The sequence below is a fragment of the Vombatus ursinus genome, unplaced genomic scaffold (assembly GCF_900497805.2).
Source record: "Vombatus ursinus unplaced genomic scaffold, bare-nosed wombat genome assembly UNPS02009062.1, whole genome shotgun sequence".
NCBI classification, from domain to species: Eukaryota; Metazoa; Chordata; class Mammalia; order Diprotodontia; family Vombatidae; genus Vombatus; species Vombatus ursinus.
In genome coordinates, this window is record NW_020948840.1 from 17020881 (window position 1) to 17037164 (window position 16284).

General features: G+C 43.4%; 1 protein-coding gene across 1 annotated transcript in view; it reads left to right on the top strand.

Moving 5' to 3' along the window:
• ALK (ALK receptor tyrosine kinase) overlaps nucleotides 1–16284 on the top strand; it is a 970895-nt gene that overhangs the window by 823147 nt on the left and 131464 nt on the right. Inside the window, exon 6 of the mRNA XM_027850364.1 lies at nucleotides 12533–12664. Coding sequence (XP_027706165.1) covers nucleotides 12533–12664 — 132 coding nt within the window. The remainder of the gene's footprint in view (nucleotides 1–12532; nucleotides 12665–16284) is intronic.

Here is a 16284-nt window from a genome sequence, read left to right on the forward strand (position 1 = left end):
GAAAAGTCATTTAACTTCTCAGTAACCCCAGGCAACTCTTTAAAAAAACCCAACAACCTAGGTCATAGATTTAGAGCTAAAAGGAGCCTCAAAGTCCTTCTAATGCAAGAGTTCTTGACCCAGAGCCCTCAGACCCCTTCCTAAAGGACTGGTGGATAGATTTTAGTGGGGTCATTGAACCCCATCTTGATGTTCAAAGTAAATCCTTGGCTTCTTTTATAATCATACATATTTTATTTTATATATTTGAAAAGATTATTCTCAGAAGGGATCTACAGGCTTTACCAGAATGCCCCCCAAAAAATAGTCCATGACACCAAAAGAAATATCAAGAACCTTTGATTTCATATAATTCCCTCATTTTACACATAAGGAAACTGAGGCAAAATTAGCTGATTGAAGTCAGTCACACAGGTAGTATACATCAGAGTCAGAACCTGAACCCAGTTCCTCTAATTCCAAACCTAACACTCTTTCCATTGTACCACTGTCTTAAGGGTAGAGTAGGGAAAAGGCTAGATTTGGTGTCAGAGGACCAGGGTTAAAATTTTGACCCTACCACTGACTACTTGAAGTATGTGACCTTGGGCAAGTCACTTCTTTTTTCTAGGCCTTAGTTTCTCATCTGCAAAATGGGGATAGGGAGAGAGATAGGACTAGAAGGTCTAGAAGGTCTAGAAGGTCTAGAAGGTCTAGAAGGACTAGAAGGTCTAGAAGGTCTCTAAGTTCTCTTCCAGTTCTAAATCTGTGTACTTGAATCCTCTATAAATTATAGATTAGCTGCTAATCTGCTTCAGTAGAACAAGTATTCATATCAGGAGTCTGCTGCATTAATGCAGTCACAGGTCCAACACCTCACCCCCCCCCAAAGAAATAATCATTAAGCATGAATTAACCTGAAAATTCACTGTGCCTTTAAACAAAAGTCTGCCCCTTAAATCCATTTTGCAGCATCTAATCTCCAGGAACACTTGTGGCATGCATACATGTGCATAGAAGGGATGGGGAGGTAGGGTGGGTACTGTATTTCTATGCTCTGAATGCAAAAGCAAAGGGAAAGAATAACTCACATTGAGTGAACCCAATAAATCATCCATGCTGTAGAACAGCAATTTGTGTAACCTGACCTGTGCCACACACATGTGCAATGCACATCTGAGCCAATGCTGCCTGCATCAGGAGAAGAGATAGATGGGCCAACCAATGCATGGTGGTGGTAAGAGGGGGCTGCTTGGGAAATCAGCCGACAGCTGATGGAGATGGGTCAGACTGGAATTCTAGAGTGAGGCAGCCTCAGGTCAAGAGGCCCGTTGTTTAGCAAGGAAGAAAAGATGGAACTTCAGGGGAAAGTGATTAATAATGCGAAGCATTAACAAGGCTGATGTTAATGACAGTAAATCAACCTATCAAATAAGGACACGTGTGTAGGAGCCCCCACAAAATGTTTTAATAGATCCTCTTCCTTCCCTTCAAGAGAACATGGCATCAGCATTCTTAATGACTATGGCTGAGATTATTCATTGGGATTGGATGGCCTAATACTTCCAAGGTCGTTAAAATTAAGGTAGCGTATAGGACCTAGGAGGTCCTATACACTACGCACAGATGGGGTAGATAGAGTGGTGGAGCCTGGAGTCACTCTTAGTGAGTTCAAATCTGGCCTCAGATACTTACTGGCTGTGTGATCTTGGGAAAGTCACTTAACCCTGTCTGCCTCAGTTCCTCATCTGTAAAATGAGCTGGAGAAGGAAATGGCAAAACCACTCCAGCATTGTTGCCAAGAAAACCCAAAATGAATGGTCAGACACAGCTGAAAAAAAATGATTGAACCACAAAAATGATGTAATGGATAGAAGGCTGTACTTCTCGAAGTCAGAAGGCCCTAGGTTCTAACCTTGCCTGTGACATTAACTAGATGCACAACCATGGGCCCCCAATCTCTCTGAGCCTCAGTTGCCTTAGCTATAAAATGAGACAGTTGGACCCTTAGAGATGGGCTCCAAGGTCCCTCCAACTCTAAACATGGGATCCTAAGTAGACTCCTCATATATGAGGACTTTGCTAACAAGGAATTTCCAAGGACCAATTGTCATTATGGTGGCTAAGGAGTATGCCCTATAATCAGAGACTATCTAGGCCAGCCCCTGCCTATAGCAGGATTCCCTCAGCAGCAGCAATCACCCTGTACTCTGCACTCAAAAGACCTGAATTTCAACTCATTCTCTGATGTTTATTACCTGCATGACTTTGAACAAGTTAGTTCATCTCAGTTTCCACATCTGTAAAATGAGAGGATTGGACAAGATGGCCTCTTGGGTCCCGTCCACCTTGGACTGTGATCCTTTGATCCAAAGTCTGAGTGTGGAAACCACTGTCCATGGGTGCAACATGTTCACAAGCATCTCCTGGCACCCCTGGACTCTCTTCTGAAAGGGCTTCAGATCCCAGTACCCATGTCAATGAATCAATAAACGGGCCCTTGGCTTAGAGCTCTTTGCGGCCCCCCTACCCCTTCTTCCTTGCTTCTCTCCTTGCTATTTCAGTCAGACCCTCCCAGCCCAGCTAACCCCTTTGGTTAAGTCCCAGCGTCCACTGGCTCTCAGTCAACAAAACCATGGGACCAGTGCCCAAGGAGAAAGGTGTCAAGTTGTGAACTTAGAACCAGAAGCACCAGTTTTGAATTCTGCTGCTAAAATCTGCCAGGAACAAATTCCTGCGTTGTCACTTGACATTTGTTGTTTTTTGAGGGTTTGTTTTTTGTTGTTGTTGTTGTTGTTGTTGTAGTATTGATTCTATCACTTTCCAGTTAGGCACCTGTGGGCAAGGCACTTCCAGCCTCAGTTTCCTCATCTGTAATATGGGGATAACAATACTTGCCACACCTGACTTTTATCTCTTTTTTAAGCTTTGTATAACAAAACACTAGAGAAATGTGAGCTCTCATGATGTCTCTCTTCTTTCAGAACCATCAAGGAGCTAGGGAGTGAAGGAGGGACTGGTTGATGTTTTCTAGTGCAAACCTCTCTCATTCAAGGCAGATGTGGTCTAGGAGATAGAGTGTTGGACATGGAGTCAGGAGGTCCTGGGTTCAAATCCCCATGTTATACTTCACTAGCTATTTAACCCTAGGCAAATGGCTTAGACACCTGCCTAGGAGTTATCTACTAAGTTATAGGTTGGTTGCAATCTACACAAGTGGAGGAAGTTTCCATACTGGGAGTTCTGCCATGCTGCCAAAATCGTAGGTCATTCTCTTATTCAAGTAAGCCACCCTGAGCCTTTGCTCTGCCAAGTAATGGGATAGTGACTCCTATAGCACTTACTGCAGCTCTCAGGGCTGCTGGGACGCTCAAATGAGAGATGGTACAAAATAATACTTTGCCATTCTTAGATAAATGTTGGTAGTCATCCTCCTCCCCGTCCTCCCTCACCCTCCATCATCATCATCTTCCATCGTCCTCTCCAACCCTTCCTAGACTAGGGTTGCAGCCACCCGGTGTCTGGGCTTGTCTTCTCCAGCCAAAATGTCTTTCTTCACCCCCTCACCCCGTGATCTCTGCTTTGCCCAGTCTTGTCCTGGACCCTGGGCCAGTCCACCAGCAACTAGCGGGGCTGCGCCATGAGCCAGAGCAAGGTTTCATAACAAAGTGGTCCCTATATGGGAATTTCAACTTCCTTTATTAAAACAATTCACTAGGGGGACTTTCCTCCCTGAAATTTATAAGACCCATAAAAAAAAAAAAAACTTGAGAAGACAGAGTGGTTGTTTTTGCCATGCCTCATTAGTTCTGAGCCTGGACCAGCAGTAAAGATCAGAGTACTGGGCAGTCATCTAATGAAATTGGCCCTAACCACAAGCTCCCAGGAGTAAGAACAGGGGGAACACAGGGCACCTGCGATGCGATTCATCAATGCCTGGGAGGAGGGAAGAGTCACCGAGAATCACAATGATCCCTTTCTGAGGCAGGCTCTAATTTAAGGGGGAAAAAGAGAAAAATTCTTCCTCTTATGTGCTCTACTCTCCACTTGATCTGGCCCACTTTCTGGTCCTCATATAAGACATCTCATCTCCCACCTCCATGCCTGTATGGGTTGTCCCCCACACCCGGAATACTGTACCTTCTCACTTCTGTACCTTAAAACTTCTAGTTCCCGGGGGCAGCTAGGTGGCGTAGTGCATAGAGCACCAACCCTGGATTCAGGAGGACCTGAGTTCAAATCTGGCCTCAGACACATAACACTCACTAGCTATGTGACCCTGGGCAAGTCACTTAACCCCATTGCCTAAACCAAAAAAAAAAGAAGAAGAAGAAGAAGAAGAAGAAGAAGAAGAAAAGAAGAGAAAAAAAAAACTTCTAGTTCCCTTCAAAGCTCAGTCAAATGCCACTTCACACAACAGGTCTTTGCTGATGCCCTTATTTGTTAGTGCAGTCCACCCTAAATTACTTTGCATTTAGGTGGTACAATGGATAGAGCACTAGGACTGGAGTCAGGAAGACCTGAGTTCAAATCTAGCCTCAGACACTTACTAGCTCTGTGAACCTGGGTAAGTCATTTGACTATTGTTTGCCTCAGTTTCTTCATCTGTAAAATGGAGATGATGATAATATTAGTACCTACCTCTGAGGGTTGTTGTGAGGATTAAATGAAATAAAAATTGTAAAGCACTCAGCACAGTGCCTGGTATGTAGGAAGCACTTAAGAATCTTAGCAATCATCATCTACATCTATATCTATATTGCTCCCCACTCATGCCCAATAAAATATAAGCTTCTCGAGGGCAAGGATGTATTTATCTTTGACTTTGTGACCCCAATAACTAACAGAGTGCCTATTGCATAGGAGATGCTGACTATATACTTGGTGAATTGATTTAAGGCAAGAAAGCAGGAGTAACTCTGGAACCTGATGCTACAGCACCAGAGAGAACCCGGAACACTTAGAGAAGGAAGCCCTTCCTTCCCCACTCTTCAATTCTTCCCTTTATGTCAGTGGGTTGGAAGAAGGGGAGACTCAACTGCCCTGGATGTGCCTCCTGCCACCAGCAAGGGCCTTCATCCAGGTCTGTGGTCACTGCTGGACAGAGGAAGGTTTGTGGAGCAGAAGGGGCTGGCATGGGTTCATCACAGCTCCTTTCACCTCCACATCAGGCCTTTCCCAAGTCTCCAGGTTTTTAGCCCTCTTTTCTTCCTGATACAATTTCATACACACACACACACACACACACACACACACACACTTTGTTGTTCAGTCATTTTTCAGGCATGTCCGATGCTTCATGACCCCATTTGGGGTTTTCTTGGCAAAGATTCTGGAGTGTTTGCTATTTCCTCCTCCAGCTCATTTTATAGATGAGGAAACTGAGGCAAACAGGGTTAAGTGACTTGTCCAGGGTTACACAGCTAGTGAGTGTTTGAGGCTGAATTTGAACTCATGAAGATGAGTCTTCCTAACTCCAGGTCTAGCCCTCTATCCACTACACCACCCAACTGCCCCATATTTCAATATATGAAATAATTACATACGTGTATAGTTATAAATACACATGCATAGTACATATATATAATATATTCCATATACATATGTGCATGCATGTGCACATGCATACATATATGTATACCATATATACTACATAGTATATATGCCTAAGGTAGATAGATAGATAGATCCATATACTTACATATATACATATACATATAAATGTGTATGTGTTTGCCTGCACGTGCATACAATTTACAGAGAGCTGGACCTGGGATCAGAGGACTTGAGTTCAAATCCAGCCTCAGACGCTTACTAGCTCTGTGACCTTGGGCAAGTCACCTTACTTCTGCCTCTCTCAGTTTTCTCATCTGTAAAATGGGGAGAACAATAGCACCTACTTCCCCAGGTTGTTCTGAAGATCAAGTGAGATAGCTGTAAAACACTAAGCACAAGTGCCTAGCACATAGTACGGACTTAATAAATGCTTGTTTCTCCCCTCTATCTGTCATTTTACAGATGAGAAAAATGAAACCCAGGAAGCAACTTGGCCAAGTTCACAGAGGTAGAAAGCCACAGAGACAGTACTCAGAACCTCTTACTCCAGAACTAAAGCTCTACATAAAGCTGGAAACAGCTAGGTGGTGCAGTGATTAGAGAGCCAGGCCTGGAGTCAGGAAGCCTCACCTTCCCGAGTTCGAGTTCAGCCTCAGATATGTACTAGCTATGTGACCTTGGGTGAGTCACTTAACCCTGTTTGCCTCAGTTTCCTCATCTGAAAAATGAGCTGCAGATGGAAATGACAAACCACTCCAGTATCTCTGCTAAAGAAAACCCCAAATGGGGTCATGAAAAGTTGGACATAACCAAAAAATGACCAAACAACAGCTTTTTTTTCTTTTTAAATTTCTCTGATGAGAGACTGAAAATCAGGGAAGTCACACCAATAATGTGCCAGAGGGCAGATTTTGACCCAGCTCCCTTGACTCCAGAGCCCTCATCTTTCCCCTGTACCCCACTGCCTCATTTCAGGCTCAGCTCAGGTACTATCTGTGTCTTTCCTGAAACCTTGCAGGATCCTCCAGCTAAAATGAACTGTTTCTTTCACTTCACATTTTCCTACCACGCTATTTGAATCTCCCTTCTGTCCTGTCACATTCTACTTTGTCTTAAACTAATGTGTATGATGTTTCCCTCTATTGAAATATAAACTCCTTGAAGGCAGGAACTATATTTTTTTTTCATCTTTATGTCTCCAACATCTTGCCCAGGGCCCTGTATATAATTGCAGGCATCTATCACTTGGCCAGCCATGGCTATTGTCTTGCTTCCCAGACTAGAGGCTGCTATGGCCCAGGTGAAACGCTGTCAACTCTCACACGCAGAATTAACGATATCAGCTCCAGCCCAAGGGCTGGGGATGGTAGCTCCCTCTGAACCCAATGGCACCAGTTGCTCAGCCAGGAAGAAAATGTCATTGTCAAGCTTCCCAGGTGACATCACCAACAAGTAGAGAATCAAAGCACATAATTAAAATTTATGTAGAAGACTCAAAGCAGACCCTGAACAAGTAAGCAATGGGTCTCTTTGATACTTCCTTGCTAACTTTGGCCCCGGGCGTTTTTCTCTAAGAAAATGTCTTAACAGGAATTGCACAATATTATGCAATTCCCTCATATACTGTATTTGTAGAGTTCTTTTCATTTTCGTTTTTGCTTTTGTGTGAGGTTTTGTTTTTATAGTAGTTGCAGTAATTTGTGTACATGCTTCATTTCCTGACCAAACCATGAGTCCCTCGAAGGCAGACCTTTCTAGATTTGTATGTCCAATACCTAGCACGGCTCATGGCAAATGATACATGCTTCATAACTGTTTGGAGAATTAATTATAGGATCATACCCTTAGAGCTGGAAGAAACCCTACATTTTACCACTGAGGATACCAAGTCCCAAGAGTGGTTAAATGACTTGCCCAAGGTCACACAGCTAAGATATGTTTAAGGGGAAAATTTGAATCTTGGTCTTCCAGACTCCAAGTGCAGCTCTCTACCTACCACACCTCATTTTCTGCCTTTCTTTCCTGTTCATTTCATTCCTAGAGGTCCATGTAAGCTCTCACAGGGAGGACTGTCAGAAGCTCATCAGTGTCTGGTCTGGTGATCAGCATCTGAGCAGCATCTCTCAGTGAAACAGCTTATGGAAAAATAGACATTCTGATTCCATAGAGGGTGCTAAAAGAGTGAGAGAATTATTATTATACTAGTATATTAGTATCTAATTATTCACTGTGATCCACCTTTTTTCCTTCAATTTTTCTGTAAAGGTCCAACTCCAGTTAAGGTCAGTCAGTCTCTGAAAGGCATAGCAGATTGATGGGACTGCTCCTAGTCATCAAGGCACATGTTTAACAGTTTTGTAGGGTCAGGACTCCACCCAACTTTGGCAGGACCCCATCCAACCAGGAGACCTAATTTCTGTTTAAAGTATAAATAAAATCCAGTCTGGGTGAGCCCTTACCCTGAGAGAAGAAATCCCTTCCTTGGTTCCTTCCATTGGAGATGGCTTCCCTCTGCCCAGATTGCTGGAGGTGACTGAGTCTCATGATCAAACCAGTTCTCAGTAGGAGGAGCTGAACACTTTTAGCCCACCTCCTCATTAAATGTCCACCAATCAAGGTTGATTTTCCCTTGTCAGGGGAATTCCCTTTCAGAAGATATTTAAGATGTTTCAGGGTCTCCCTTGGAATCTTCGGCTATGGCGAGAAACCACTAACCATCAATGTATTGATTGCTGGCTAGCATAACTAATAAACTGATTATTAATTACCCAGGAATTCATCACCAATAGGAGGGTTATTGTGTTTATGCCCTACTCAAAGAGATATGACAGGATTGGCAAAGGCATCAGGTGGCTGGAGGAGAGCTAAGGGGAATGGGTTTCACTGTAGCCCTGGGACCCTGAGAGGTGGGAGAAGCAAGAATGAAGAAGAGTCAAGTCTTCCTACCTACTTCCTCAAGACCCCTCATATCCAATCAGTCACTAAGTCTGGTCTATTCTACCTCCATAACACCTGTCATGCATGGTCCCCATCTGTCTACTCACCAGGCCACCACCCTAGTTCACACCCTCACCAACTCTAGATCAGACTTGCTCCATTATCTTCCTAATAAGTCTTCCTGCCTCATTTCTGCCCCCTCTAACTCATCCTTCCCATAACTGCCAAACTGATATTCCAGAAGCACAAAGCCTTACTAACTCACTCAAGAAGCTTCAATGGCTCCCTCTTACATCCAGGATGAACTACAAACTATGTATGACACTGAGCCCTTCATGAGTGAGTTCCAACCTGTCTAGACTGCTTTCACCTGACTAAGCCTCAAGCCCTTGACCTTCCAGCTAAACCATCCCATTTAACATTCCCCATATAGAACCCTCTATCTCCCTGCTCTCTGTATTTTCACTGGCTATCTCTTCCCAGTCCCTCCTCAACTCTGCCTCTTCAAGTCCCTGGATCCCTTCAAGGCTTAGCTCAAGCACCACTTCTAAGAGGCTTTTACTAACTTATTCTCTCAGTTGTTAGTAAATACTTAGTATTTACTTTGTGGGGCAGCTAGGTGGTACGGTGGATTGAGCACTGGTCTTAGAATCAGGGAGACTCATCTTCCTGAGTTCAAGTCTGGCCTCAGACAATTACTAGCTGTGTGACCCTGGACAAGTCACTTCACCCTGTTTGCCTCAGTTCCTCATCTATAAAATGAGCTGGAGGAGGAAATGGCAAACCATTCCAGCTCATTTAGTATCTCTGCCAAGAAAACCCCAATGGGACCAGGAAGAGTCAAACACAAATGAACAACAACAAATGTACTTTGTATGTATTTTGCATTTAATTATCTGTATTTATTTGCATGTAATTATCTGTATACCTGCTGCTTCCCCAGTAGAATGTAAGCTCCTTAACAGTTTCAGTTTTGGCTTGGTATCTCCAGGACCTGTCATAGTGCATGGCACATAGGAAGCACTTAATAAATGCTAGTTAACTGAATAAGAGATGAAGGAGCAGTGGAGATCAGCACATCATAGGCACTTAATAAATGCTAAGCAGCACAGTAGATAGAGCACCGTGATTGGAGTAAGGAAACACTGAGTTAAAATCTGGCCTCAGATACCTACTATCTGTGTGACCCTGGGCAAGTCACTTAACTAAAGCCTCATTTTTCTCATCTAGAAAATGAGCTGAAGAAGCAAACAGCAACCCACTCCAGCATTTTGTGCCAAGAAAATCCCAAAAAAGCTTTCATGAAGAGAGACACGACTAAAAACAGCTAAACAACAAAAGTTAAACTGAATTGAATAAGAGATGGAGGGGCAGTGGAGGTCAATTTAACTGGATGGCCCTGATTTCACCGCTTCACCATTTCACCTAGGCCAATTATCCCCACAGTGAGGAAGGAAATAAAATCACAGCCTTTTAGAGCTGGAAGGGCCCTTTGAGATGATCTAGCTCAGAAGTGCCATAGATGCCTTTGGCAGTCTGGTGAAGTCTATGGACCCCTTCTTAGAAGAAGTTTTTTAGTTCACAATTTAAAGAAATGCTAAATTTTAGTTTTTTGTTTTTGTTTTTGTTTTTGTTTTTGTTTTGCAAGGCAATTGGGGTTAAGTGATTTGCCTAGGGTCGCACAGCTAATAAGTGTCAAGTGTTTGGTCTGATACGCATTTGAACTCAGATCCTCCTGACTCTGGTATGCAATCCACTGCGCCACCTAGCTGCCCCTAAATTTTAGTTAAAGGTTTATGAAAATATATAATTTTCCCCATTCAAGTTTAAAGACACACCCCCTCTAAAAATCTCTCTGCAGACCTCCTGTACTTTAAAATTAAGACCTCTCAGCACTACAGCTACTCATAATAGCCATGTCAGATGGGCAGAGCTGGGTTCTAGGATGGCATGAGGTACACTGCAGACATTAGCAGGGGAGAAACAGTAGGTTCAATGAGCATGAACCCACTCTTCCCACCCTGCCCTACCTTCCTAATGATCCCAGAATCCTGTTTGGCAGGGCCGGTTCTGGTCCCTGCCTCCATGCTCCTGATGTTGGCTCTGCTGTGGTCAGACTGAGAAGGTACTGTGATGGCCAAGGCCTTAGCCTGTGGGGAGGCTGAGGTAGACAGAGCCTTTGTAACTAGGAGTTTGAACACATAATGCTAACTGTGCCCAGCCCAAGCAGCATGAAGCATATTCTTATTTGGGGGAGGCAGGGTGGGAGCTCTGATCAGGAAAGTGGGACACCCTCAAATGAGTGGTAGAAAAAGACTCTATAATTGCAGAATCAGAATCTTAGGGTTGGAAAGAAGCCCAAAGTCATTGAGTTCTGAAAAGAAATCCCCACTATAATATATCTGACAAGTGATTATCTAGCTTCTGCATAAGGGCTTCAAATGGGAGATCCATGACCCAATCCAATAAGCACTTATTAAGCGCCTACAACATGCCAGGCACTGTACCAAACACATTGTTCCCAGTGCAGCTCATTCCATCTTTGGATCACTCCAATGGTTAGAAAGTTTATGTTTTGCTTTGTTTTTTGGACATCAAGCCTAAATAGGCCTCCATGTAAATGTCCAACCACCATACCTAGTTCTGTGCTCTGGGGACTATGGCACACACAAACACACACACACACACACACACACACAAACACACAAGGTTTCTCCCTTATCATCAAAATCACATTTTCTGTTCTGGTTGCTGCTTCTCACATCATATAGCTAAGAGAAACATGTGCCCATCCACCTGTTCATCCTAAGCACAAATACCTAGGATATGTTAAGGAGAAGAAAATACAAAGGAAATGCTGCTGAGTTGTAATTATTACTTCTGCAGTCTTAGATTTGTGAGGGTGTCTGGGATGGGAGGAAACCCAGAGGACAATTGAATTGGGCTACAGGAGCTCCAGTGGAAGGCTGCCCTAAACCCATTCCACACCTACGGCCAGTCTTATGCAAAGTGTCTCTGTTATTCTCTCAGGGAATTTAAAGAAAAAAGAAAAAAAAAAGCAGCTCTCTACTCTTCAGGCTACACTGTCACATCCCTCTCCCAACCCTGATAATCGGTGAGACATAAGCTCATGGATACAGGATACCAGCACAAGACCACCATATTCAGCACAGGGAACAGGAAGGACAAAGGAAAAACTCATCTCAACCCTTCTTGTATCTTCCTATTTAACTAATTTTTCTTGCCAAATTGGTGCTAAGCTCTGTTGTTTCTAATCTGATGATGGATTATAAGTGCTATCAGCACACTCTAAATGTTGGTATCGTGGGGAAAGTCCCATCTGCCCCACCCTAGTTACATATCTGGGCATTGTGGTAGGCTCTGAACAGAAGATAGTTCTTTTCTCAGCTCTGACACTAACTAGTTGTGTGACTTTAGGCAAGTCAATACATCTGACTGGGGCCTCAGTTCCCTCATTTGTAAAATACAGATAATAATGTCTTCTTTTAACTTCACAAGCAGCTGGATGGTACAGTAGATAGAGTACTGGGCCTGGAGTCAGGAAGACCCATCTTCCTAAGTTCAAGTCTGGCCTCAAACATTTACTGTGTGACCCTGCGCAAGTTACTTAATCCTGTTTGCCTTAGTTTCCTCATCTGTAAAATGGTCTGGAGAAGGAAAGGGCAAGCACTCCAGTTTTTTTGCAAAAGAAAAAAACAACAACAACAACAACACTCCAAATAGGGTCTTGAAGAGACAGACACAACTGAAATGACTGAACAAAATTCACTTCACAGGGTTATTAGGAGATAATCAGTAAATATTTATTAAGCTACATGCTATATGCTAGGCACTGTGCTAAAGGCTAGATATGTATATAATGTAAATAATAATGTATATAAAGTGCTATATTGCAGATGAGTTGTTATATAGGGTACAAATGGTCCAGCTGACTCTGTAACCAAGCCTGAGAAGTTCAGCCTTGTGAAACCCCTCCACAGCGCACAGTTGTGTCTGAAGCAGCATAAACTGGTGTGCTTGTGTGTGTCTCTCCTCCCAGGGATGCCACCTATCTCCAAAATGGCCCTGAAGAGCTCCTTCACCTGCTGGAATGGCACAACCATCCACCTGGGCCAGGCTTGCAACTTTCAGAGAGACTGCTCTGAGGGCGAAGACGAGGGAGAATTATGCGGTGAGTAAAGAAGGGGAGGGGGCTGCTCTGGGTTCTTCTTCTCACCCTCCTCCAGTCTCCCTCACTCCTAATCACAGCTTTCCCCCTTTGTCCCATGCTACCTGTCTGAACTTGAGCAAAGTGCCTCTCTTGGCCTGAGTCACCTCATCTATAATAGAATATCTCTAACTGGATGTTCGCTAAGCCTCCATTTGCTAGAAATTAGAGCTCTTATTTCTAGCAAATCCTGACTCTGCTACTTTCTGGGTCACTGACTGCTTTTCTGTAAAATGTGGGAGGTAGAGCTTCAGGGATGGGGCACCTGCGGCCTCAAGGTCACATGTGGCCTTCTAGGTCCTTGGGTGCAGCCTTTCAACTGAGTCTAAGCTTCACAGAACAAATCCTTTCCTTAAGGTCACAGGTTCCCCACGCCTGAGCTAGGGGATCGCTAAGGTTATTTTTAGTCAAATGTCTGTGATCCTATAACTTAGTCCTCTCCAAAGCAGAGGCCAGGCCTCCTGGGATACCAGCCAGTCAGAGAGGAGGAAAATGGGCTGCCATCCCACCCTCCCATTGATAGTCAGAGAGCTTATCTCCAATACAGCCAGGCCTAATCTTCACTCATCAGAGCCCAATAATCTCCTACTCCCCAGCTTCCAAACCCCAACTTCTGAGCCTGGAATAAGCCCCTCAGCTCAATTATAACCTGACCGCAGCTCAGGCACCTACGGCAGCAGCTGTGGAATTACCTTTGGGAAAATCCACTCCCCTCCCTTACCTCACCTCCAGCATATGCACCAGGGGGAAAAGATCATGAAAATAGATATAAAATAAAAAATAAAAAAAGAATACCATAAAAAAGATCATTGATAGGGGTGCATGATCAAAAAAGATGGAGATCATTGCTATCAATCACAGAAAAGACAGTACACTGAACCCTTTGGAAAGTTTCCACATACAGTAGCTTAAAGAAATAAGGTGTTTTGTGCCTTCCATCCTCTCAGGAAGCCACTTACTTACCAAAAGTCTCACAGCTAATCGGTGGCAACACCTACCTCATTGAGAGGGTGGAACGAGACAATGTATGAAAAGCATTTTGTAAACCTTAATGTACTCTATAGAAGTCAGCAAGTGTCCTTACTATTATTGTGACTAGTGTCAAGAACAAATAAAGATTGGTCACAGACTTAATAGATTTTGCAATAGAAGCAGTGGTGTGTTGGAGCTGGCTCAAAAGAGCTCCTGAGAACTGATTGTTAAATTTTCATTGTGAGCATTTACACCTTAGAAATCAGCAAACACTACAAATCAGGGCTTGATTTCTTGTTTTGATGATTGTTTAGATTGAGGAAAATGATAAGAGAAAATGTTAACCCAGATTAAATTTTAAAATGTGTCCTGCATCCTTTTTTTTTTTCTGGAGAGATGGTTGTTAAACATTTACCAAAACACCCATCCCTGGTGAGAAGGAACCTGGGGGCTACCTGGTCCAGCCTCCTCACTTCACAGGTGAAGAAATGAAAGCTCAAGGGCATTAAGCGAATTGTCCAAGGTCACACAGGTGATAAGTGTCAGAGACAAGATTTGAACCTGAAATCCTTGACTCCATATCGACTTCTCTTTCCTCTATACCACACTCTCTTTAAAACTACAGAAAAATTCTTTTTACTACAGTGTGAATGTATTTCTTTTTGCCAAGTCTGGCTTCTCTACTCCCTAAACCCACCTTATATTTACTTTGTATACATTTTCTCTTTGAGAGACAAAATAGCACAGCGAATACGAAGCCAACTTCAGAATCCAAAAGAACTTAGGTTTGAATACTACCTCTTATGAACACCAAATAACCCTAGGCAGATTGTTTAATCTCTCAGTGCCCCAGGCATCTTCCCAAGACTATAAAGCTACAACATGTTTGATGATCTCTGCATTGGTCAGTGAAGTTTGCTCACCAGGAATTTAAATCACAGGTTAGGGGAAATTTTTTTTTTGTGTTTATTTTTATTATTTGTTCATTCCGTTTCTCCCAGTAGACTGCAAACTAGTTGAGGACAGGAACTCTTTGATTTTTGTCCTCTAACCACTCACTATCTTGTCCTTGTGACCTTCTCAAGGTCACAACCTCTGTTTCCATTTCCTCATCTGTAAAATGAAAAGGGTGGAACTAGGTGACCTTGAAGGGCCCTTCCAACTCTAAAGCAAGGATTCTGTAATCCTAAATACTTCTTGGATCAGTGGAAAGAGTTCTGGATTGGAAGTCACAGGGACTGGGTTTGGATCCTGGCTCTGCTTCTTATGACCTTGCACGACCTTGGGCAAGTCATTTCTCTTCCCTGAGCTTCAGTTTGTTCATCTCTAAAAAGAAGGGTTGGGCTAGATGGTCTCTGATGCCCTGTCCAACTCTAAATCAATAATTCTGTGATGATTTTCCATACCTCTGCTAACAGTAACCCAGAACAGAGCAATAATATTCCATCTGCTTTGGCCCAGGACACCACAGCTCATTTATGATGGACAGCCTTACCTCCAAAGTCCTGATTTTGCCTTTACCCCAACCCGTGATGATCTAAGCTGATCACCAATTTCTGCTCTGCATCTGGTTCATTTTGGTAGAATAGACAGATACTCATAGTCTGGGCCAAATTTCCATGAGGCAGCTCTTAGAAGAGAGAGGACTACCATTCTCTACCAGTCTAACCAATCATCGGGTTCCCATTGAAAGAAGCCCATTATTTATTTGTTTGTTTTTAAAAGGAGCCAAATGAGAATTCTCCTTTGTCATTCAGAAATAAGCTCATTTTTAAACAAAATTTGGAAGCCAGGCTTTTACATTATGACATTGTTCTTAATTTAAAACATTTAATAGAGACTGAATTGCTAGAAGTCTTCACCACTGCTGCCTGGAAGTTCCAGTTCACTGCCTTCCGAATAGAGTTCCTACAGCTTAGGTTACTGTGCTCATCCGCTCTAATAAAATGAAGACAGACACTGTCACCCAGTGGGGGGGGAGGGGGAGGGGGGGCGAGGAGGATTGTGTATGTATTTATCCATGCAGCATTCTCAGAAGCCTCTCTTAATGGTGTCATGAAGCTTTGCATTTGGAAAGCTCGGGCATCTGTTGGTGTTGCTTCTTCCTCACCATCCACCCCACTGGCAAGTAGGTCAAGTTTGTCATGTCTTGTTACAGATGGAAAAACCAAGGCACAGAGGAGGTAATTGATTTTTGCCCCAGGTCACACAGCAAGTCAGGGACAGAATCGTGAGAAGTCTGAGCCTGCTGGTGTCAGCCTATTACCGAGTGCCCCGTGAGCTTTCTCCCAACTCGGATACAGGGATGAGCACAAGGTAGTCTCTCTGTAGGCATTGAGAGTGAAAGCCCAGTGTCATGCTGGCTTATTCAGCCACACTGTTTCTTATCAACGAGATGACATCTCTTTTCCAAAAAAACACTCAGCTGCGTAAAACAGGGACTAGGTCAGAAGTTGTAGCAAAACAGAAAAGTAGAAAAGTATCAAGAAAGAGCCAGCATGAACATTGTTTCACTATCAACTCTTTGATCTGAAAGTCTAGCAAAATACATACACACGCGCGCATACACACACACACACACACACACACACACACACACACACACACACACA